Below are 24927 nucleotides of genomic sequence, written 5' to 3'. Positions count from 1 at the left end.
CACTCAAATAAGAGTAAAAAACCTTTAGATCTTTCAAGGACATTGCCATTGACAATCTATAACGCAAACATATTCCTGTCCATCAACACCCCTCTCCTCCAGCTTCATACATTGATACTCTTCTCAATAACTTCAACATATTACTTGAAAACGAGGCAAACATTCAAGCAATTATGAAAACGCCCAGGTGTATTCCTAAACCATAGGCATCCTGGTATTCCCTAGCACACACTAACAACAAGCCATTGATGAGAAGAAATAAAATGAAAGAAAAACAGATCCACCAACGATTCTAAAGTGCTATACACCATGCTATAGTCCATTTGTGCTACACCAATACAATCTATGAGGCAGCCAACAAAAGCAAAATGCTTTTTAGGACAATTTTACCAGACCAATCAATCCGACACTGAATCAATAAGTGCAATGCTATCAGCATCTTCTTTGCTGGAAAAAATAAAACAGATCTGACAGCGCATCAATTACACTACATGGCTTAGAAATTCCCCTTTCTCTCTATGAACACAGATCTCCACCCTATGATCCTATAAACAATCTATGATTATATTTGCCTTCGCCCTTGTACTTTGTTCCAATCACTGTAGCTTGGTTTGTGCTTATTTAAATACCAGGAGTGACGTAGCTCGTGTAATTCCCTGTAGCAATTACCTAAGATTTCTACAAGATTATGATTGAATTATGGGAGAAGAATAATTGAGATTGAGCGTCAGTGAGTATGAGTGAATCCAAGTGAGTAAGACAAAGGGCCTCATGTAGGTAGCGAAATACCGGTCGGTAACGGCCGATTTTCGGGAAATATGCCGTTACCGACCGGTATTCAGACAAGTGAGATGTAGGAGTCCAAAAACCACTTTTCGGTAAATATGAGGCGGTAAATACCGAATCCTAGTTACCGAATTCTAAAATACCGATTCATATTTACCGAATACATAATTAACGAATCGGTAAATATGAAGTGGTAAATATGAAGTGGTAAAAATTTAAAATGACATGTAGGAGCAGTCGGTAATTAAGAAATCCAGGAAAATCGGTAAATAAGAGTCGGTAATTAACACGGATTGAAAGCAGGTGGTAACCATCAACAATGCACATAAGCAATCCCAAAATGCAACAGCGTGGACAACATGGCCGCCATGTACGTCATTGCAAGGCGCCTACGTCTACAGGCAGCAGGACTGAGGGTGTGGCGACGGGAGGAACAAATCTACAGACAGCGCATCACACTATTACAGCTGACTGATGCAGAGATACATGAGAGGTACAGGCTACACCCCGAAACCATCATGGACCTGATAAGGGACCTGCACCCACTTCTGGACCAGCCAACAAGAAGGGCGCACGCCATACCACCACATGTGCAGGTGCTCTGCAGCCTACATCTACTGGCATCCGGCAGTTATCAGGTGGTGATAGCTGCGGTGGGTGGTGTATCCCAGAGTTGCCTGTCCCGTTTCTTCAGGAAGTTCCTGGATGCCATGATGCAGAGAATGCACCACTACATAAGCTTCCCAAACACACAGGCTGCACTGCAGAAAACAAAAACAGACTTTTATCACATGGCACAGTTCCCCCATGTCATCGGCTGTATTGATGGTACACACATCCCAATCTGTCCACCAGCTGATACAGAGCACATCTACAGGAACAGGAAGTCCACCCACTCCATCAATGTGCAGGTGATCTGTGATGCAGGGAACATCATCACAGATATTGTTGCAAAGTTTCCTGGGAGCACCCACGACTCTTACATCTTCCAGAATAGTGGGATCTACACACGACTGAGTGCCGGCGAATTCGGAGAGGGATACCTGCTGGGTAAGTAACAGTGACGCCCCTTGAAACCTGCAAATCAGAGTGTATAGAGGCATGTAACTGATGGTTCCCTTTTACTCATCCAGGCGACAGTGCATATGCATGCCGTTCATTCATCCTCACTCCCTACCTACACCCAGCAACCCAGAGTGAGAGACGATACAACGTGGCCCACAAAACAACACGCAATGTGGTGGAGCGCACGTTTGGACTACTGAAGAGCAGGTTCCGCTGCCTCCACAAGAGCGGAGGCGCACGCCAGTACAAACCCATCACCTGCTGCAAGATTATTGCCACTTGTGCAATGCTGCACAACCTTGCCACGAAAAAAGGTACAGATGTGGAACTAACATATTTTGAGGACAACGAGGATGAGTCAGGCCAGCCAGAGGGCAGCGCAGCTAGAGTGCCAACTGCAATCGATGGGAGAGAGAGACGGGCAGTGATCACATGCAACTATTTCTGAGTAAGTGAGGGGACACAGCGAGTTGTGAGAAGTCATGACGTAGTTTAATGTGGCACCACGCCATGAACACATGAACAGGCCAATCTGGCAATATACCATCTATACAAGGAGTATGTCCAGGGTTACGTCACCCAATGGGAAGTGGCTAAGCAGGGCCACATCAATGTTTGCGCATACGCGCTGCAGTGGTGGATTGCACGGCCTGTGCATCCTCACTAGAGCCAACCCCAAGCCGCCTGCTGCTCCTGCGTGCTTCGGGGACGGGGGGTGTGATGCTGCTGCTGGTGTCGATGCTCTCCGCAGCATCCCCTGCAGCAGTTGTCGACGCCTGACTAGTCAATAGCACCCCTAGTGCACTTGTCACCTGCACCATCCCCCGAGACAGGTCGCTGCAGCACTGTGTTAGGCCCTCCTGCATCGTCACAGAGCGCCGGCAAAGTAGGGAAGTCGCAGTTGCCAGACGGTTGAGTGCCCTGCTGGTAGTGTCCCTTCTCTGGCGTTCCCGGCGCCGTGCTTCGATGTCAGCATCTAATTTGCTGCACAACTGCTGGATTGACTGGGACATGTCCCGAATGCCCGCAGCCATGCCGCCAATGTTTGTGTCCATGTTGACTAAGCTTGTCTTCATCACCCGCATGTGCCTCTGGACTGACATAACTGCCTTTGATTGCAGGCGCTGTTGCTTCAACATTTGGCCCTCGAGCCCCAAGAAGACACCATGGCCGTCAGTGGGTGCTGGTGGACTCTGGACACGCGACCTGCGGCGCCCTCTTGCTCCCGTCTGTGCTGCCTGTGAGGTGTGGGGCACAGTGGGATGGCTCCCTTCCTGGGGCCCGGTGCGGTCTTCTGGGCCCATGCTGTCGTCTGACGAGGTGTCGAAGGCTCGTAGCCTGGCTGCTGGACGCCTCCTCATTCTCACACCTGCAAGCGGAGATGTGGCCGGTGATTCGAACATGAGTGGCGATGCTGGCTGTGGTTGTGGTGATGCTGGCTCTCGGTGAGGTGATGCTGGCTCTGTGTGCGGCGAGGCTGGCTGTGTTGGTGGTGCGGCTGCAAGTGGGCCTGCTCCCTGGTCTGAACTCGTGCTGGCTGGAGGTGATTTTTGTGGCCGGTGTGCCGTCTCCCCTGCAGCATGCCCTGTACTGCATGATGTCACATCTGTGGACAGAAAAACAACATTGGCTCAGTGTCCCCGAAGGGCTGCATTGCAAGCGTCACAATAAATCATTTCACATTCCAATCTGTCCTCTGTCTCCTTGTGCCTCGAGTGCGTGACATGCCTTGTTGCCCTGTGACATTTACGTCATGGTTAGTGTTGCCCTGACTACATCTCCCGGAATGCATTGCCTGTCTGCACTGACACGAGTGGACTGCAGTGTGATTCTCGTTTCACAATGGGGGATGTGGGGTAGGGGTAGGGGAGGCTACATTGCTGTGCTTTCGTCTTACCTTGGTGTGTTGCGGCTCTGGCAGAGCTGTCGGCGTCCCCAAGACCCACGACGCTCTCTTGCTCGATTGTGGCCGCCACCAGCTCCTCCAGTTCGGTGAGGGCAGGTGCCCTGTTGGTTCCACCTCCGGTCTGGCTGGCCTCCTTCTGGATGTCGCCCATCTTCCTCTTGGTCACAATCCTCAGGTCATACCAGCGCTTTTTGAGGACCTCAATGTCCCTGTGGGTCACTCCCACAGCATTGACCTGCGCCTGGATGGCCAGCCATATGTTGCGCTTTTCGGCCTCAGGCACTTGCAGGGATTGCCTCCCAAACAGCTTCTGGTGCTGCTTCACCACCTCCTCCACCAGCACCTGGAGTTCCTTGGGGCTGAATTTGAGCTTCCTCCTCCTTTCCCCTCCGTCTTTCTGTGTTCTCTGGCTGGACATGCTGTTCGTTTCCCGCTCGCACATGCAACTGCTCCCTGCCTCTCCTCTGCACTCCAAGCCTCTCCAGGGTCGGCTAATTATGTACACCTGCCTGGGTGTGGCCACTTCGGCTAATTGTGTACACCTGCCTGGGTGTGGGCAGTTCCTGGGTGGGTGGGCTGTCGTTGCACAGGATTAGCTGTTTCGTCAAGTCATGTGATGTTATTTACCGAATCCGTACATACCGATTCGGTATTTTCCGATTCGGTAGATACCACCTCGGTATTTTCCGATTCGGTAGATACCACCTCGGTATTTTCCGAATCGGTAATTATCACCTCGGTATTTACCGAATCGGTGAATTCCGATTCGTATTTACCGACTGTTACCGAATCGGTAACTGTTACCGAATTTTTACCTACATATAACTTACCGATTCTAATTTACCGATTCGGTACGGCTCGGTATTTAAGAACCGGTAAAATTTATTTACCTACATGAGGCCCTAAGAGTGAATGTAAGTGACAGTGTGGGTGACTGAGAATGAATAAGCATGTGCATGAAGGAGTGTTAGAATGAGTGTGAGTGACAGTAAGGTAAAGTGAATGACAGTGTTTGAGCATATCTGTAAGAGTGGGTGAGTGAGTGTGAATAAATTAGTGAGTCGGAGTGAAAGGGGGTTTGACAATAGGAGTATGTGTAATTAAGTGTGAGTGAAAGAGTATGAGCGAGTCAGTATATGAATGAGTGATTGATTAAAAATGAGCTAGAGTAAAAGTTGGAGCCAGAGTGATTGAGAATGAATTGTTGCTAGTGAGTGAAAATGTAAGAGTGACAGTGAGTGAGAATGAATGTTTATGAATAAATGTAAGGTGGTGTGTGAATGTATTCTGCTTGCAAGTCTACCACTGGCCCTGAAATACCAAACTTAATTATTGGCTTATAAATGCCCCCCAGGCAAAATACTAGTGCTCGGATACTGGATGCAATTCTTACCATGGCAGGTGGCAGGCATCTGTGAAACAACATAGGTACTGGGAAAGTATAGGCAATTATTGGATTAATGAGATCCATCATAAAATACTGGCACCCATGGAAAATGCAGAACCTGGCACAGTTGAGGAACTTTTTGACTTGAAGGCAACCATTTCAAAAGGCTGACACTAGCTAGCTGGAGGTAGTTCTTCACCTAAGGGAGGACAACTGTGGCATAAAGGCATGACAATCACGAAAAAATGCTGTCACTGACACACTAGAGGTATTATTTCAAAACAGATGTTCCCCCCCCACTTCCCCCCGCCATGGTTCATGGATGGCCTTAATGGCAAAACTTTGTCACTGCCATTATGTATGTAATTATTGGCATACCGGCATCCATGGTGTATAGGGGGTAGCCATCCACACTTTGAAAAAATGGGAAGCATCAAGATTCATTGATTAGGATCACTATCAAGGATTTTAATATTTAATGAGTGTCCCTATAGTGCCTATGGCTTTTGAGCAAATTAATGTGAAAATTGTGCTTCAAATGCAGCATTTGATCCCATTTTATTTAAAATGTTCTCAAGGAGAGACACCATAAACCACACCTGAAGGCTTATATAAGAGGTCTGACTCACTTACTAAGCTCGCTACAATTCAGGGCAAATATTGCTCCCCATCACTCTCAAAGATCCCGCCAGCATCCTAATATTGGGCATGTGAAGTCTTTGTCGCAAGTGTAGCACTAAGTGCATGTTTAATGCTGAAGCCACATTGTAATCACATTTAGGCCTGGGCCAAAATTCCGTTCCGTTTGCGGAAATTGCGATAATTTGGCATTTTCGCGTTCTGAGGAAAGTGCGAAAATGTCAAAATTTCCGCATTCCACAGCTTAGCGATAATTTGTTTCTTGCTCGCGCTGTAAAATAATACATTCTCGCGGTCGCCTTACCTGAAACCCCGCGTTCGCCGACAAGTTTTCCCGATCCAGTCGCGTTCTCCACGAGATGTTGGATTGTTGGTAGCCATTTGCGCTTTCTCCCGACAGTTCGCGCCCCCAGTAACGTCATGCGTCGCGCAATCACGTCTTTCTTCTCGCGATCATGCACCGCGAGACAAGTGAAAACAAGATGGCCGCGCCCGCGAGCAACCGCATGGGTAAGTTGGCAAGCCGCGACCATGCAGAAAATACCGCAAACGGGCGGGAAAAAAACTTCCGCATCTTCGCGATATTTCCACGTGTTTGCGGAGATCTTTAACATTTTTGCGAAAGTGAATTTCGCAAATTCCGCCCACCCCTAATCACATTACTGCACACACAATGTACAGTAAACACAAGCTAGACATATGCACATATGCAGGAGCCACATGCCTGAGAAGGCATCTATGCAAACAATGCACAGAAAGCACACTATGGTGTTTGTTGCTATGAACATGGCACTCCATGGAACTTCTGTTATGGAGGGATGTGCACTCAGTACTGAAGCTGAGCATGAGGAGCAGGTGCCACTAAAACTATGCATGAGGCACATCTTTACACGCTGTCTGGGAATGTTAGACGCTGCAGATGAGGTTAGCAACTAAAATTTCAAGGCAATCTTTTGCCAAAGGTATAATGAAGATAATAGTAAAACAAAAAATGAAAACAAATAATGGTGTACGGAATGTGTGTCTATAAAACGGGCGACTCAGTGAGTAAGAAAGAATCACTATTGAAAAAGAAATAGTACAATATTAAAACTAGAACAGAAAACGGGGGATGGCAATTGGTAAATTATGCACAGGTCACTGTACCCCCAAGCCGTCGTGTGACTGAATGGAAAGAAACATTTATGAAATTTGGATGTTGCCAAACAGTAACAGAAAAATGTTGGATGCATGCACGTGCACTGTAGGTGCTTTCGCAGGTTCCTGACTTTCCCTACTTTACCAGCTGTAGGTAATGTAGGATTGTGGATGAGAATTTGACGGTAACATTGCCGCAACCTTTCTTCCTCTGAATATAAGAAACCCTTCCGTGCCCAGTTATTTGAGGCAACCCTCCCCCACACTCCTGTTGAGCTGTGGGTGAGTCTCTTTTGTCAGCCTCTGCTGTCAAACTGTGGCAGAGAATCAGGTGTGAATGTGCTCTAATCCGAGTTCAGCATAACAAAGGGTCGTGCGCTTGACGCTCCCAGCTCCCTTCAGACCTGTTCCACTCCCTGGCACCAGCGGCCACAGAGCAGCAAGCAATCGAAGAGAAGCCCGGCAGCACAGGGCTGCAGCTGTGGGGAGGGAATCCGCTTGGGCTGTATGTATTGATGTCTGCACCCCTTAATAAAGCCATATGCAGACAAGATTAGCAACTTAAATTCCGGGATATATTAAACTGTAACCTGAAGGAGATATTTCTTACTAGTTTACTAGTATATGTTCTCAAGTAGGGGAAAAAAAGATTTTCAAAACCGCATTTATTTACCTCTTTCAACCTTTTACCATGCAATACGACTAAGCCTAGTTTAGAGGCAGGTGTCCAACAAAAGAATGGCAAATGCACGTAATCATATAACTCAATCTAAAGACTATTTTCTGTTTTACGACAACATATAGTTCTCATATCAGGCCCTCTTTCGCCACATATGCAATGCTGTGATGCTGCAAGTTATCTACATTTTAATGCTACACTAATTTGTTTACAATTATAAAATGTTTAGGGCTCAGGTAATGAGCACAGCAGCAATCTGAATTTGACAAATCTAAATCAGTGCTCCAAGAAGGATGAATATTCACACGAATAGCATAATTAATGGATTAGCATAAAGCTAGGTTATTTGTATTTCCATGTCTGTTAAATGCCTGTGTACAAATAAGCATCCAAAGTCTGTAATGTAGATTGTGAACTGTGAATAATTAATCTTGACAGGATAATGTAAAATGCTAGATTTCGCACCTTGTCATCTGGGTTGCAACTGAGTGTTCTGTACTAGACAAAAAACATTTTGCAGATTGTGCACGTCGCTTTATCTGCACTCTTCACTATTACTCTCCAAGTTCCTATCACATCCTGGTTTCTGCATTACCGTCACCACGGATGCTGAACATACTTTTCTGAGTAAAGCTCCCCCTTTTTGAGAAGCTCCTGCTACAATGAAAGTGTTTTCAGTACAACGTCTAGGTATTCCTGGAAATTACAGGTCTAAGCTTCATTGAACAGATGATTTGCTGATGGGTTGCAGTCAGCCACTGTGGATTGAGGGAAGAGGAATTATGGGCAGAGGTAGACAATGACAACTAGAAGGGGGAGGCTGACGTGGGCATACATAAACATAGAGTGGTGAATGGAGAACACATGGACACAGGGAAAATTAGACAATAAAACATGGACCAGATAGACACAAGGGCATCCATTAAAACAGGGAGACATAGATGCGAAAACAGACACAGGAAGTCAAAAGAACATTGAGCTGCACAGACGGTGATATGGTGAGATGGACATGGATAAATATTAACATGGGGAGACATAGACATAGAAAGACGTGCATATGGGAGGCATGGGGACAGCAGGAAAACACTTTTGGACAGAGAGAGACAATTGCAATGAGACAGGGTTGCATTGATTCCAGTACTTTGAGGCACTGGCCCTGGCGAAGAGATACTGCAACAGGGAGTCACAAATTCCAAGACATGTCCTTAGACCAGGGCAATGGTAGAGAGACGGTACAGATAGCAAGGCAAACATATTTCACACTGGGACATTGTAACTTTGACACTAGTTTAGGGAATCAAAAACCTTTAAGATAGCAAGAGAGGAACACTAAGAAGATGTACAAGGGCCTGATTCACAAAGATAACTTTCACTTTTGAAAAAAATGTAGAATTTTGAGAAAGTCTACTTTTTGGCTAATCACAAAATTTGAGTGTAAGTTACACTTTTGAGTACACTTACACTTAGATTTTCTGAATAGCCAAAAATCATTAAACTTATTCAGAAGTGTAAATTACTCACAAGTGTTCACTACCCAGCCCTTCGGCTTGGAGGAGACATGTATTGGGAAGTGCCAGAAAGTAGTAAGCATATTAATTACTCAAAATTGTGAACAGCCAAAAAGTAGTAAACTTACTCCATAGTTTAATTGTAAGTTACTTTTGTAAAATAAGCTGATACACTTGGGCGCAAAGACATGGGAATTAGGACCAGGGGCCACATGTATGAACATTTTTAATGGTCACAAACGGAGATAAGGGGCTTCTGTGACTGCTAAAAAGGGTTGTTGCATATATCAACCCTAGTTTGCAAGTCGGTAGCCTGTCACCGATGAGCAAAATAAGATTTGCGAGTTGGTATTAGGAAGGGGTGTACGATTGTATTGTGAACCGAATGCAGTTGCAAAACAATCACGGTTTACTGCCTACTTTGAGTAGGTAGTGATCCGCTCGCAAACAGGAAGAGGTCACCAAGGGACCCCTTCCCAATTGGTACTGGCAGCAAAAATGTTTTTTAGAGCAGGCAGTGGTCCCACAGACCATTGCCTACTCTTAAAAAATGAAACAAACATTTCATCTTTGTTTTTGAAAAGCATCACATTTTCCTTTGCGTAAAACCGGCTGCATTTTTTTAAAACGTTGCTCTATTTCAAAAGCAAACAAAGACATGGGGGTCTGCTGTCCCTAGCAAGCTACCATCCTTGTGTTATTGCCCATTCCCAATGGGTCGCAAATTGCAACGTGCCTCATAAATATTGATGAGGTAGGTCAGTTGCGACCCCATTGGGAATTGCAAAACGCGTCTGAGACACATTACTACATTTTCTTTTACGACTCACTAATTGAAAGTCGTTAAAATTGACAAATTTCGAGTCACAAATGAAAATGGTTGTACATGTGGCCGAAAGTGGCATAAATAGCACTTTTGATCACCCTGCAGCATAACTCAAACAACCTTCAGGTTTCAACAGTATTGAACAATGTAAGTGCAGCAGCCATGCTGATAAGTGTTGGTAATGTACAATACAAGTGCAGCAGTCCTCTGATGTGTTAGAAATGTGCAATGAAAGTATTGCCCTACTTGCTAGTCTTGGCACACACTGCTAAGAAGTGTTGGTAGTATCCAATAAACATATGGGAGTCTCACTGAAAAAGGTGTCCCTGGCAGTTCTGAACTGGAAACAATACATTAAACTGTCCACTCAAAATAGGTTGGATTGTCTGATGCACCGAATTCAAAGTATCCAACTCAGTCGGGCTGTCGATATAGCGTTTCCTCTGGTACATCCTGCGCAAACACTGCTATCGGAAACATAATGGCCGTCCTGACTATAAATAGAGCATCAGTTTGGCAGGCAGGGTACAATGCTACTTTTGGGTCAGGGTGCCCTCTCTGTCAAAATCGGCTGATGGTCTTCCAGCTAACCTGCAGACTTACACAATTCTGCTACTCCTATTCAATGCTGTCACGCTAACTGCAAAATACTTTAGTTGCAGCTCATTTGTGGGGACACTCCTAGTTTCACATTTTCCTTAAAATCATAACAGCTAGGAATCATGATATAATATGTGCTTTACAAATGTAGTCAGTGACAGTATGTGTAGTAGTAAATTCCAAAAAGGTAGCTCCAATGTTTGAGTGTCAGTCTCAGAAATATGTTTTTAATCTATCTATCACAGGTATCAAATGAATAAGACAGCTTGTGAGGTTAATGTGTCTGCTGTAACTGTGCATAACGTACCTGCTGTTGATATACAAGAAAAGATTTGACTAAATATCATACCACTCAGTAGTTAAAATGGTAGAAATCAATAGTCAATAGAAGCTGGGTAATTTGTCATGTTTTAGAGTTGCTTCAATTAACACACCTAATATTCCTCAACATTTTTATGCAGAAGTTCAAAAAGTACAAAAAGTTCATAAGTATTGCAGTTTTAAGGACAATTGACAACTCCTCATTTTTACATATGATAAAATATTTCAGCCTACTGACTGTTTAAGATCATCTCAAGAGAATCTAGAGGTCATAATTGTAATTCTCCCACACAACTATTTTCTTGACCATTTACTGATTAATGTTCTCTGGGGGATATTCTCAAGAACGTGTGATAATCATTGCAAAATTAGCTTACCGCAACTTTGCATATCGCATTCTATCACAGGAAAACAATGCCGTGTTAACGTAGTATTCTCAACTCTGCGGCACCATGCAATAGTCCCATGATAACGCGTCAAATGACCGGGTTAAAATCAGCGCGACTCCGAAAAAATGCGAAACACGAATGAGGAAAAACCTGCGATGCCCCAAATCGTGATACAAAAATCTGCGAAAACCAGCCACAAGCCTGAAATTCCCACGCGTCATGCGGGGAAATGCACTATAAAAGTAGAAAAAAAACATACAAACAAAAGCCAAACAACAGCAAAGCACAGTGGAGGTAGCCATAGCAAGTACAGAGGACAAAGAAGAACCCCACAAGCCCCCCGGAGGACTAGCCTGGGACCTCGGGGTCCGGGAAGGGCAAGGTCAAGAAGAGTAGGACGAAGCGGTTCAGTCCGCAGGAAAACCGGATCCTGATAACGGAGGTGGTGGAACACCATCAACTACTGTTCGTAACCTCCACTGTGTCACTGGCAACTAAAAATGGAATATGGCAGACCATCGTGGAGAAGGTGAATGCAGTCGGAGTGCCGAAGAGGACAATGTAAGTGGTCTAGAGACGCTGGAAGGATGTGAAGCGCAAAACCAAGCAGAAACTCGCAAACAACCGGAAGGCAGCAATGCAGACTGGAGGTGGGAGATGGGAGTCCAGCGCCACAGGAGGAGCTGGATGTGATGGAGGAAATGGTGTCCACAGTCATCAGTGGGGAGACAGTGGCAGGAGTTTGGGCTCGAACACTGCTCAACTTGACCGGACACAACAGCAACAGGGTGAGTAACGACCAGGGACTGGGGGGACGGGGAAGATGGGCACAATGGCACTCATGCACAATTAACCATTAGCACATCTGCGGACAAACCATGCCCTAGACCCCCAACTCCCACCAAGAGACCAATGCACACAAGTATGCAACATCGCAGCACTTTTTAAGCAAAGAAGCCAGAGGCACACCACATGTATGGGATAAGGGGCAGCTAAATCAGAGCTGCAGGGGCGACTAACCAAATTGCGGCACACACACATTACATGCAGAGCACATCAACATTGACAACGATGTGGTACAAACCGCAACACTGGCCTGAAAGGTTAGGTTGGGTATTTTTATTGGGTGGACAGTGAATTTTTATGGGGTTAGGGTGGGTTTGGGTTTTTGGGCGGTGTGGGATTTTTTAATGGTAGGGTTTTTGGGTGGTAAGGGAATTTTTGGGGTTGGGGTTGCAAGGAACTTTAGAGTTGTAGCATGGGTATCGTTTTTTTGGGTGGTAAGGGAATGTTTAGGGCTTAGGGTGGGTATAGGTATTTAGATGGCAAGGGATATTTTAGGGTTTAGGATGGCAAGGGAATTTTTATTTTTAGGGTGGGTATGGGTTTTTGATTGGCAAGGGATTTTTTAGGGTTTAGGGTGGGTATGGCGTTTTGGGTAGCAAGGAAAATTTTAAGGTTTAGGGTGGGTGTGGATTTTTCGGGCAAAGGAAGTGTTATGGTTTTGGATGAGTATGGGTTTTTGGGTGAGAAGGGAATTTTTAGGATTTAGGGTGCGTATAGATTTTTGGGTAGTAAGGGATTTCTTAGGGTTTAGGCTGGGTATGGGTTTTTGGGTGGTAATGAATCGTTTGGGTGGTGTTTGTATGGGGTTTTGGGTGGCAAGCGATTTTTTTAGGGTGGGTATGGGTTTTTGGGAGGCAAGTGAATTTTTAGGGTTTAGGCTGGGTGTAGGTTTTTGAGTGGCAAGGGATTTTTCAGTATTTGGGATGGGTGTGGGTTTTTTAGTGGCAAAGGAATTTTTAAGGTTTAGAATGGGTGTGGATTTTTGGGGGAAGGGACATGTATGGTTTTGTTTGGGTATGGGTTTTTGTATGATAAGGGAATTTTTAGGGATTAGAGTGGATGTGTGTTTTTGGGTGGTAAGGTACTTTTTCGGGTTTAGGTTGGGTAGAATTTTTTGGATGGCCAGTGAATTTTTATGGGTTTAGGCTATGTGTGGGTTTTTGAGAGGTGAGGGATTTTTTAGGGTTAGGGTAGGTATGGGTTTTTGGGTGGTAAGGGATTTTTGGGGGTAGGGTCGCAATGAATTTTTAGGGTTTAGCGTGAGTTTTTTTTTTTTTTTAGGTTGGTAAGGTAATGTTTCGGGCTTAGAGTGGGTATGGGTTTTTGGGTGACAAGGGATTTGTTAAGGTTTAGGGTGGCAAGGTAATTTTGATATCTAGGGTGGTTATGGGCTTCTGATTGACAAGGGATTTTTTAGTGTTTAGGGTGGGTATGGTTTTTTGGTGGCAAGGGAATTTTTAAGGTTTAGGGTGGGTGTGAATATTTGGGGGCAAGGGAAATGTTATGCTTTCAGTTGGGTATGGATTTTTGGGTGGTAAGGATTTTTTGGGGGTTTAGGCTGGGTATGTTTTTTTTGGGGGGTAATGGATCATTTAGGTGTAGTGTTTGTATGGGTTTGTAGGTAGCAAGGATTATTCAGGCTGTGCATGGGTTTTTGGGAGGCAAGTGAATTTTTAGGGTTTAGGGTGGTTGTAGGTTTTTGAGCAGTAAGAGATTTTTTTTAGGGTTTAGGGTGGTATAGATTTTATGGGTGGCAAGGGAATTTTTAGTGTTTAGGGTGGGTGTGAAGTTTTTGGCGGCAAGGGATATTGTATATTTTACAGTGTGTATGAGTTTTTGGATCGCAAGGGTTTTTAAGGTTTAGGGTGGGTATTTGGGTGGAAAGAGATTTTTTAGGATTTAGGGTGAGCATGGGTTTTTGATGGCAAGCGAACATTTAGTGGTTAGGGCTGTTATGGGTGTTTTAGGTGGCAATGAATCATTTAAGTTTAGTGTTTGTAAGGATATTTTTTATGGTGGGTGTGGGTTTTTGGGTGGCAAGTGAATTTTTGGGGTTTAGGTGGGTGTAGGTTTTTGAGGGGACTTGGGGGTGTCTATGATCTCACACATTCTCTTTGGCATCAGTGGCAATATTATAGTCGCACACCATCTCTGTAGGGACCTCGACATCTCTATAATCACACACTATCTCTGAGAGGACCTGGGCATGTCTGTAATCACACACTATCTCTGTGAGGACCTAGACATTATTAAAATCACACACTATATCTGTGAGGGCCTGGGCATGTCTATAGTCACACACTATCTCTGTGGGGACCTCGACTTCTCTATAATCACACACTATCTTTGTGGGGACTTGGGTGTGTCTATAATCACACACTATCTCTGTGGGGACCTGGGCATGTCTATAATCATACTCATTCTCTTTGGTGACAATGGTAATACTATAGTCACACACCATCTCTGTGGGGACTTGAACATTCTTGTTTTGGCTTGAGCATCATCAGCTTTGCTACCTCTGTATGGGGCTTTGTGAATACTGAAAAGTAGTAAAGTTATACTTTTGGGCTAAGCTTACATTTGTGAAACTGAAAAGTACAAAAGTTAGATTTTTTTTTGTCTAAGTTTACCTTTGTGAACCAGGCCCTATTTTAATGAGGACTTGCACGCAATCATCTTCATGCACTATCTCTGTGGGGACTTTTAACTTCTCTACGATAGCTCCCTATCTCTGTGGGGACTTAAACATCGCTATAATAACATATCATCTCTGTGGGGTCTTGAGCATTCCTATAATTACACGCAACCTCTGTGTAGACTTGAACATCATTAGCTTCACACTCTTTATAGTGGGATTCAAGCTTTGAATGTACACACTATTTCTATGGAGACTTAAATACAATGATCTACACCCACTATCTCTGTAGGGACTTGAACACCTATTTTGGCAAAAATGTAAGCAGCTAATCATGCTCTGGGTTCCACCTGACCATATTCCTTAATTCCGTATGTTAATTTCTTTGTGTTAGTTCCCTTATCTCTTAAGATTTTAAGCACTGATAAATAGGTTAAATACAGCTTTAAGGGTCTTTCTTTAAGCATGATATGATATTTTCTGGCACATTAACATACTCTGTCTATAATGTATACCCCTAGTACATATGCAGCAATTCATATATGACTAGATTATAATGTTTGTGTATTTTGTTGATAAAATAAACATTTAGCCATGTGCCTTCGACTGTATTCATTCACAAATAGTGTTAGGGACTAGGTCCCCACAAGGATAGTAGCACGTGTTCAAGTCCCCACAAGTATGGTGGTTTGTGCTTGATTAAATGACAATATATTTGCAAATTTGAAGCAGGATCCTGTATCATGAATTTTTACTTAACGTTTTTCTGTTAGTAGTGTATTTTAAAAACATTGGGAAAGGTTAGTCACCACAAGGCAGGTATTCACACATAGTCCCCACAGGGAGGGGGGGAGGGAGAGGGAGAGAACACACATATACTCACTGGAAAAAACAAAGGTTAAAGTAGTGTTATATTTGAAAAAACAAAAGTTAAAGTATTGTTATAGTTAGGTGAGAATTTCAGTTACAATGTAACATTTTAAACATACAAACCACTGCCCTGCACTGTTTTCGCTTCAATGTTTCATGCAAGATGTCATGAGTGATGTAAAATGTGAAGTAATTAGCAGTGCATGGAAAGGCCACGAGTTATTACCTAAGGGCAAAAATTAGTTATGGGAGCTAACTATAACTGTATATTTCAGTGGTATTGTACCTTTAAAACGTTACATTGTCACTGAAATGCTCATCTAACTATAATGTACTTTAACCTTTGTTTTTTTCATTAAATTTCAGTGTACTTTTTTCTTTAACATAAAGTAATATTTTGCTACTATTTGTAAAGCTAACCATGCAACTCTGCATCCAGGCCCTGCTTCCAGCATCACACTGTGCATGGCCTTTGATCATGTGTGGTTAGATGTTGGCTGTAGGGCCTGTCTTGCAGCCAGGCTCTGTGGTCAACCCCCCTGCAGGCAGCCAACCCCACAGTGTGCACAGACTTTGGCCGTGCATGGCAAGAGTTTGGCTGCAGTGCCAGGCCCTGTGGCCAACCAACCCAAAGGCAGCCAGTCCCACTGCAGGCCTCCAACGCCGCACCGAGCACAGCCTTTAGCATGCTTGGCCTAGGGTTGGCCTTTGTGCTCCAGGGGACCCCATCCCTCAGGGCCAAAATATATATATGTCTGAAAGAGACTATTAGTTATAGATTCCTTACCTTCAAATTATCGCTAGGCGTCAGTTTGGATTCGAAGAATGTTTTCTCAGCAGTACCCCTACGTGTTGGTAGGTGGCGTTGGTCGACTCCACGTTCGTTGTTGGCGTTGTGATCGCCAGAATAATGTCATGGTATCTACTTAAACGCCGCCCCTGCGCGCTGACTTCAGTTCTTTCTTTTTCCATGCCACCCAGCGCAAATCCGGAGAGAGCGGTACCTCTAGTCACTTTTGTCTGTTCTGCCCTTTTCCGACTTTTGTCGAAATGTTTTCCTGGTGCACAGGGATGTCACAACGGCGGACCGGCTTCAAACTTTGTGACTCTTGTCACAAATTGATGTCCGTTACGGATCCGCACCATGTGTGCTTGTGGCGTTTGGAGTGCGACCACGACCCGAAGTTGGGCTCCAACTGTCGGGCCATAAATCCGAAGTCTTTGCGTGAGCAGTCCTGAAAGCTTCTGGAGGCCCGGCAGTCGGCTCTGCGCCACTCGAGGTCGCTGTCAAGAGGGAAGTTGGGGACTGGTCGCGGAGTCACCACCATCACTCCTCTTCGAAGTCTTTGTCTTCAGGTAAGGCGAAGCTCAAAAAGAAGGCGAAAAAGCACCATTGCTCTTAGCGTTCCCCCCCATCCATCAGCCGACGCAACGTGGGATGCGGAAGGTCGTCGTCCTTTGGCTCCGCCCGCGGAGCTAATTGGGTCGTCCCTGAGTCTCCCTCCCTTTCCGGGAGCTGGAGTGACCCCTGCGCAACTTCGTAGTTTTTACGAAGCCCTCCACTCCATCTTTGGGCAGCCCGACTCCGCCGGCGCGCCTTCGGGCCCCGTGGATTCGACTGGGGGTTCTAGGCCTTCAATGACGGTGGCTTCAGTGGGGGTGCCGCAGGGCCACCAGGGTTCCAGGCCTGCATCCGGATCGGCATCGGTCAACCTCACGACATCTTCTCTGGCACCGGATTCATTGGTGACACCTCCGCCCCTCCGATGCCGGTTGTGTCCCTAACCGACATCGACCTCGGCCTCCCCCTCGCATGGACAAAGATCTGGACTGGCATCGACCGATGTCAGTACCGGCACTGGCCGGTACTTTTGTACCTCTGTTCTGCCCTGGTGTTCCCTATCACCCTGAGTGGCAAGCAAAGGAGGGTGAGGAGGACTGGGAGGGGTCTGTGGACCCTTTGGCAGACCAGTTGGAAGAACCGGACTGGAGAGAGGATTTGGGTGAGGCCAGTGGTCTGGACACTTCTCCAGACCTTGACATGCTTTCTTCCCCTACAGTGACTATGGAGGAGGGAGCTTCTTACATTGTGTTGTTGCGTAGGGCGGCTGAGGCCTTGAGCTTCCTACGTTGGCGGTCAGGACTAACCTCCTGATCGAGGTGCTTCATTCGGCTGCGGCTTCTTCGGCGCCTCTGCTGCCATTCAATGAGGCCCTATCGGACATCCTTTTGAGCTCTTGGTCCAAGCCCAGCTCAGGGGCTACTGTTGATAGGATGATTGCCCAACGCCACTGCCCCACCTTGGGCGACCCCATTTTCCTCTCCACACACCGTACCCTGAGAGCTTGGCGGTCCAAGCCTCAACTTCCAAAGGCGCGTTCCCTACTGCTCCACCTGACCGGGAATCCAAGAAGCTGGATCACCTTGGGAAGAAGATGTTTTCTTCCGCCAGCTTAGGACTGCTGCATGTTTCTTGGGCCGTCACACCCACTATGTGTGGAACTCAGTCGCGCAGGTGCTGCCACAGTGCTCGGAGGAGGTCTGGGCCGTTCTCTCCCGTGCAGTGGCTGAGGGTAGAGATGCAGCAAAGTTCGCCATACGATGTGGGCTGGACACAGCCGACTAGCTAGGCAAGATGATTTCAAGGTCGGTAGCCCTGCGACGCTACACCTGGCTAAGGTCCACTGGCTTTTTGGGTGATGTCCAATTGACTCTTTTGGACATGCCCTTTGATGGCCGTCGCTTGTTTGGCGACAAAGCGGACAACGCGCTCGAGCGCTGTAAGGATTCTAGGGCTACGGCCAGATCATTGGGCCTCGCTACCACCTCTCACTCCGCGCAGCCCACTTTTCGCCCCTTTCATGGCAATGGAAGGGGCACCCCACCACGTTCCGCCCAGAGCCACAGGCCTGTGCAAGCTGTCCAGCCCCTGCTAGGCTGGGGACGTGGGACCCAGTGTAGTGGGTCTGAGGGCCAGCGGGTGGGCCAGTCCACAAGTGCCCACTCTGCAGCAGCCTCCAAACCTTCCTAGTCTGACTTTTCAAGGCCACCAGTTGCCAGTGGGCGGCAGGATTCGCCATCACCTCCCCCATTAGCACCACATCACGTCGTACAGGTGGGCTTTGCAGATAGTCCGAAGGGGCTACACCCTTCCCTTCGAAACTATCCCTCCCTCCATGCGACCAACACTCCATCACATGTCGGAGGATCACTTGGCCAAGGGGGCCATCGAGGGAGTCCCTGTGCCAGAAGTAATTTGTGGTTGTTATTCCCACTACTTCCTAGTGCCCAAGAAGGACAAAGGCCTGCATCCTATCTTGGATCTCAAGGATGTCAACCGCTTCCTCCGGAAGGAGTTCAAAATGTTGACACTGGCTCAGGTCCTGTCTACCCTGGAGACCGGATGGTAGCGTTGGATTTGCAGGACGCCTATTTTCACATCCCCGGCCTGCCGGCCCACCAGCGTTACCTACACTTCACGGTAGGCCACGGCATTTTCAGTTCACCATGCTCTCCTTCGGCCTTACCAACGCCCCTCGGGTGTTCACGGAAGTGATGGTTGTGGTCGCAGCTCATCTGCCCAGATCAGGGGTTCCAGTCTTCCCCTATCTCGACGACTGGCTGTTGAAGGCGAGTTCTCCCCCAGGCTGTCGTCTCCCACCTTCAGACTCCGCCGGACCTCTTGCATTCGTTGGCGATCACTATCAATGTGCTGAAGGCACACCTGATTCCCTCTGAGAAGCTCCTTTTCATCGGGCGGTTCTGGACACAGCGCAGTTTCGGGCCTATCCTCCAGAGCAGTGAGTCCAGGATATTCGGGCTATGATTCGGATCTTTCAGCCTTTATGCTGGTTTCGGACAGAATGACTCTGAGTTTGCTGGGCTTCATTGCCTCCTGCATCCTGCTGATGGATCATTCCAGCTGGCACATCTGGGCTCTGCAGTGGGACCTGCAGTTCCAGTGGGCACAGCATCAGGGAAATCTTTCTGATTGCGTCCAGATCCTAGAGGGCACTGCACACCAATTGCAGCGGTGGCTAACGGACCAGGATTGGGTCAGCGGCTGGTCCCTCTCCCTTCACAGTGGTGACAAATGCATCACATCTGCGGTGGGGTGGCCACATGAGTTAAGTGGAGATCAGAGGCCTCTGGTCTCCGGCGGAGTCCGGGCTCCACATCAACCTTCTTGAGCTTTGGGCGATTCGTCTTGCACTGAAGGCATTCCTTCCTTCTGTCAAAGGGAGAGTAGTGCGGGTGTTCACGGACTACATCACCGCCATGTGGTATTGCAACAAACAGGGCGGTTGGGCTCGGGACCCACTGCCAGGAGGCCCTTCGTCTCTGGCAGTGGCTGGAACATCAGGGGATGTCCCTGGTGGTTTAACACCTGGTGGGTTCCTTGAAAGCCAGGGCGGACGAACTCAGCTGCCAGTGCATGATAGATCACGAAATGCGTCTTGACTCCGAGGTGGTGCAAGGTCTCTTTCAGCAGTGGGGAGAGCCTTGGTTAAATCTATTCGTCACGAAGACAACGTGCAATGTCAGCAGTTCTACACATTGGAATTTCGAAGGCGGCACTTGCTAGACGGTTTTCGTTGCAAGTGGAGTTGCGGTCTTCTATACGCCTTTCCGCCTATACCACTTCTGCCCAGAGTGCTGAAGAAGATCAAGCGCGACCGGGTCTAAGTAATTCATGTGGTTTACTGGGCACAAAGAGTCTGGTATCCCGAGCTCTTGAACATGGCCATCTATCTTCCGATCAGACTGACTCTTTGGGAGGATCTTCTGTCGCAGCAGCAGGGGTCGGTCCTTCACCCGAACCTGTCCAGCCTCCACCTCCTTGCATGGAGATTGAGCTGTGACAGTTGACACCTTCCTCCCGAAGTCTGTAACGTTATCTTTGCTGGCAGGCGTCCTTCCACCAAAACGGAATACGTCTGTAGATGGAAATAATTTGTGGCATGGTGTGCAGCAAAGGCTATGTATCCCCTGTCTGCCCCTCTTTCAGAGGTTCTCCTCTTCATTCCCTCTTTGGCCCAGCAGGGCTCTGCTCTGGGCACTTTTAAAGGCTATCTTTCGGCCATTTCGACCTTTCCTAGCCTTCCTGATCAGCCTTATCTTTTCATGTCCTCTTTTGTAAATCGTTTCCTTAAGGGCATTACTCATCTGTTTCCTCCTGTTTCTTTCGTAATGCCCCAGTGGGACTTGAACCTTGTTTTCACTCACCTTATGTGCGCTCCTTTCGAGCCGTTACATATTTGTCCTCTCAGATTACTGACTCTTAAAACTGCCTTTTTGGTTGCCATCACCTCTGCTCCTAGGGTGAGTGAGCTGCAGGCTCTTTCTTCTAAACCTCTTTTCCTGGCTGTTCATCTGGACAAGGTTGTCCTTCGCACTACAACTTCTTTTCTTCCCAAAGTGGTTACCTCTTTCCACATAGGACAGACCATCACTTTGCTCACCTTCTTCCCACCCCCGCATACTTCTAAAGAGTAGGCGAGGCTCCACCATCTGGATCCAAAACGTGTGCTTTCATTTTATTTGGATCACACAAAGCAATTCCAGGTGGATGATCAGCTCTTTGTTAGCTATGTGGGCGCCCAGTAAGTGCGCCGTGCAATAACGAACAATCTCTCGATGGGTCCTTCTTTGCATTAAAATCTTCTATTCCTTTACCAAAAAGGAACCTCCAGTAGGGTTGCGGGCCCATTCTACCAGGGCGACGGCAGCCACTACTGCTTTGAGACGTGGAGTCCCGCTTCATGACCTCTACCAGGCAGTCATGTGGGCATGATTGCACATCTTCACTAAACACTACTGCCTGGATAGCCAAGTCCGGAGAGACAACTTCTTTGGCCGTTCAGTTCTCCAGGACTTTCTGGTGTGGACTTGGTTCGCAGACCCACCTCTGGGGTTGGTATTGCTGGGGTATCTATTCTGAGGTAAGGAATCTATAACTAATAGTCTCTTTCAGATGAACAAGTTAATTGCCTTCTGTAACAATATATCTGTAAGAGACTTATATTAGTTATAGATTCCTTACCACCCCACCTATCCTCCCCGTTCTGCTAACTGACTTCTAGAGTAAGGGACTCCCTTTCAGGGCCCTAGTTTAGTGCACCAGTGGTCAGTGTCTTGCATGGCTCTGCGCTTCTGGCGTGGAATGTTGTGTAGAGAACAGACGTCAGCGCACAGGGGCGGCGTCTAAGTAGATGCTGTCATTCCGGCGATCACTATGCCAACGACGAATGCGGAGTCGACCGACGCCATCTACCTACGCGCAGGGGTACTGCTGAAGAAAAATTCTCTGGATCCAGTCCGACACCTGGGGGTAATTCTAAGATGAGGAATCTATAACTAATATATGTCTATTACAGATATATCATTACCGAAGGTAAGTAACATGTTCATTAAAGGGAGGGGGCATGCAGCCCTCCCCTGACCCTTAATTGGCTACAGGAACCCCCATCCTCCAGGGCCAAATTCCAGTAAGAAGGAGAGGAGGGCCAAGGGGATTGCAGATTTACGGTTCCTCTGAAAATTCACAGAAGTTTAAAAAAGAAATATGCCCCCGGCCTAGAGAGTTAGGGTATCCCTACCCTGCCTCCTTATGTTTTTTTTTTAAGGACTCCGGACTGAGTTCCGCGTCCTAAGATGGCCACCCTTTTCCTGGTCGATGGGGTGGCAGCCAATCAAATCTCAGCAGAAGATCTCTGGTCCGCTAAGCCTCTGCAGCGGGAAATATGCAATGTTTGTTTAGCAGTAATTGCTCAAAATCTATCAAACTGATTTACACCAAATCCCAAAAAGCACTCTTTCTGGGCCAAGACCTAGCTGTCTGCCAAACATTGTATAAACCTGTTCAGGGGTTTTGTCTGTAGCTGGGTCTAAAATTCCTAGGGCTAAGGGGAAAATGTTTTTTGGGGCCCCCTCCTTTTCTCGACCCCCCCCCCCCCACCCCCACCAGCTTGACGGATCCCCCTTAAACTTTCCATGTGCAAACTGGAAATTGTAAAGTTCCGCGAAGATTCACCAAACAACCCTAAAGATACAAGTAAAGCAAAAAAGCATTTCCTGTGGAAACACAGTCCTAAATATAACTACAAAATAGAAGTGCCACTGACATTTTACTTTAGATATAAATTTCAGTAAAGCATGCAAGATTAGGAGGGGGGTCTAGTGTCTCACTTGGTTGTGACTGCCCTAAAGTTTTCAGTTCCACAACTAAAAAATATTCACACAATTCACTTTTCTCTTTCCATGCACTACCCTTCACCTTCTAAGTAGGCATCATTAAGTGGTCATGATCCTGATGAATGCCTCTGAGCAGTTAACTTTCTTATGTGCAGAAACATGTTGACTAACTCAAGACCATGAAGGGTTGCTAATGGTTTTCCAGTGGGCCGAAACATGTTGGCTAATACAAGGTAATGAACGGTTGCTAATAATCCCTCTTTTTATTGTTGTAGGTTGGTGACAAAATTGTATATAACCAACTGATAGATAGTTTTTAACTGTTGAATGTCGTCCTCTCCCTCAGTAAATAATCAGCTGATCTACTCTAAATGAATGGCTCACAAGTGCTCAAGAATAGTCCACCTCAGGCAAAAAAATCATGTCTTTAGTGAGGACCATCACAGTGATTAAACCTGTCCATCACTTGTGGGTAGGTCCCTCATGACATCCCTTCAGCCATGACACATTTTTCAATTGTTAGTCTATATGTTGTAAAAAAGTTTGGTTATGAAATTAGTCTTGGGAGAACTTAACACAGCTTGCAAGTGAGTTGCCACTTTCTCCTCCTCTTTGTTTTAGAAAACGATTCAGTCTATGACATATAGATTTGTGGTAAAAGTCTCTGGTCACTGATGGGCAGTCCTGCAGCAGATCGACAAACACTAGTCCTTCAGGTCTCTGTGTTCTCTCCTTGCATTGACCTCACATGCATCATGGAGGGCACAGTGCAACGTAGTAATAAAAACTGAATGCTAAAGGTGCAAGCTTGAAGCTAGTTCTCATTTGCTTCAACGTCCTGAAAACATGGAACTGTAGTGTCTGCTTAGCTTATGTGTAGGAAATAGCATTCAAAAGCAGCTTCTGGCCCTGTCACACATTATCTACTGTGTTCCTCAAATGGGAGTAGACAAAGCATAATGCATACAAGGTTGGCTGATGCTGCAGACTGAATTGTTAGTTGTTCAACTATTTCTAACAGTTCAGTTGTTTGAAGGTTAGTTCAGTGACTTGTGGTCTTCTGAGCTGGTGAGTTACTCATTATGATTCAAAAACACTTAATTATTCCTTGTTGTTGTAAGATGGATTTGAAAAATGTGTTACCATATTTTGGACTAATTAAGAATATTCTGTTGATTAAATTTAATTTATCTTTACTGTTATTTAGGGAAACACAACTTACACTGATGCGCAGCTGGGGAACTCCACAACATATGTGTCTACAGACTGCGATGCAAATGCTCCTGAAGGTGAATTGATCTCAGATCTCATATGCTAACGTTTTCTTGGATGCAGTCTGCACCTGTATTTGGCAGTGGATGAAATTGCTAACTCACCTATCATATTTGTCCTCAAGCTGTTAATTCACTGATACCACACACATTTATGTTTGTCGTGCAATAATCAAACATCAGAAATTTAAAATGTATCAACATTGTTGTACTTGAAAATCGGTATCCATTCTATCTAATTGGGTATCTAGAAAAACTGGTCAGTTTTAGCAGTCGTCTACATGGGATATGCCATTGAATCAAAATATTTTTGACCTGTGTGACATGCCACAAAATCAATCAATCATTTATTTGATTAAATTAAATGGTCAGCACTGGTGAATGTATAATGAAGAACAATTAAAACAATGAGGTATTGTATCCCAAATCAACCTTGGTTTTATCATTAATGGTAGCACTATACTTTTTTCAAAGTACTTTAATTTTTGTGAGCCTTCCTTTTTATACGTGGATTTCTCATGATATGGCACATCTCGGAACTCCAGAAGCAAGTCATTGGGACGGCCGGATGAGGCATGGTACCTACAGCATTTTTGAAAGAAAGATTATGGCAGTCATTTGTAACTAAACTCATCTCCCTATAGAGTTTCCTCTGCTGCTCATCACACTATCTCTAGAGTTAAGATGTGCAAATTTTGTGTGAGAACCACTGGTTAAAATGCACTTGATAATTCTTAAGGGGCATTAATAAAATGGGTGCCAGTGCAAAACAGGTGCCACCCTTGTTTCCATGTTTTTAAGTCCAAAGAAATGGAATGCTCTCTTTTAGATGTACTAGTTATAAAGCACTATTAAACCTAATGCACAA

General features: G+C 46.0%; 1 protein-coding gene across 1 annotated transcript in view; it reads left to right on the top strand.

Annotated features, from left to right (window-relative positions):
- LMBRD1 (LMBR1 domain containing 1) overlaps positions 1-24927 on the top strand; it is a 701604-nt gene that overhangs the window by 506531 nt on the left and 170146 nt on the right. The window contains exon 14 of the mRNA XM_085610906.1: positions 23996-24077. Coding sequence (XP_085467032.1) covers positions 23996-24077 — 82 coding nt within the window. The remainder of the gene's footprint in view (positions 1-23995; positions 24078-24927) is intronic.

The sequence above is a fragment of the Triturus cristatus genome, chromosome 6, assembly GCF_964204655.1.
Source record: "Triturus cristatus chromosome 6, aTriCri1.1, whole genome shotgun sequence".
In the NCBI taxonomy this organism is placed as follows: domain Eukaryota; kingdom Metazoa; phylum Chordata; class Amphibia; order Caudata; family Salamandridae; genus Triturus; species Triturus cristatus.
The sequence above is the reverse complement of the archived record's forward strand: the minus strand, read 5'-3'. Positions and strand labels throughout refer to the sequence as shown.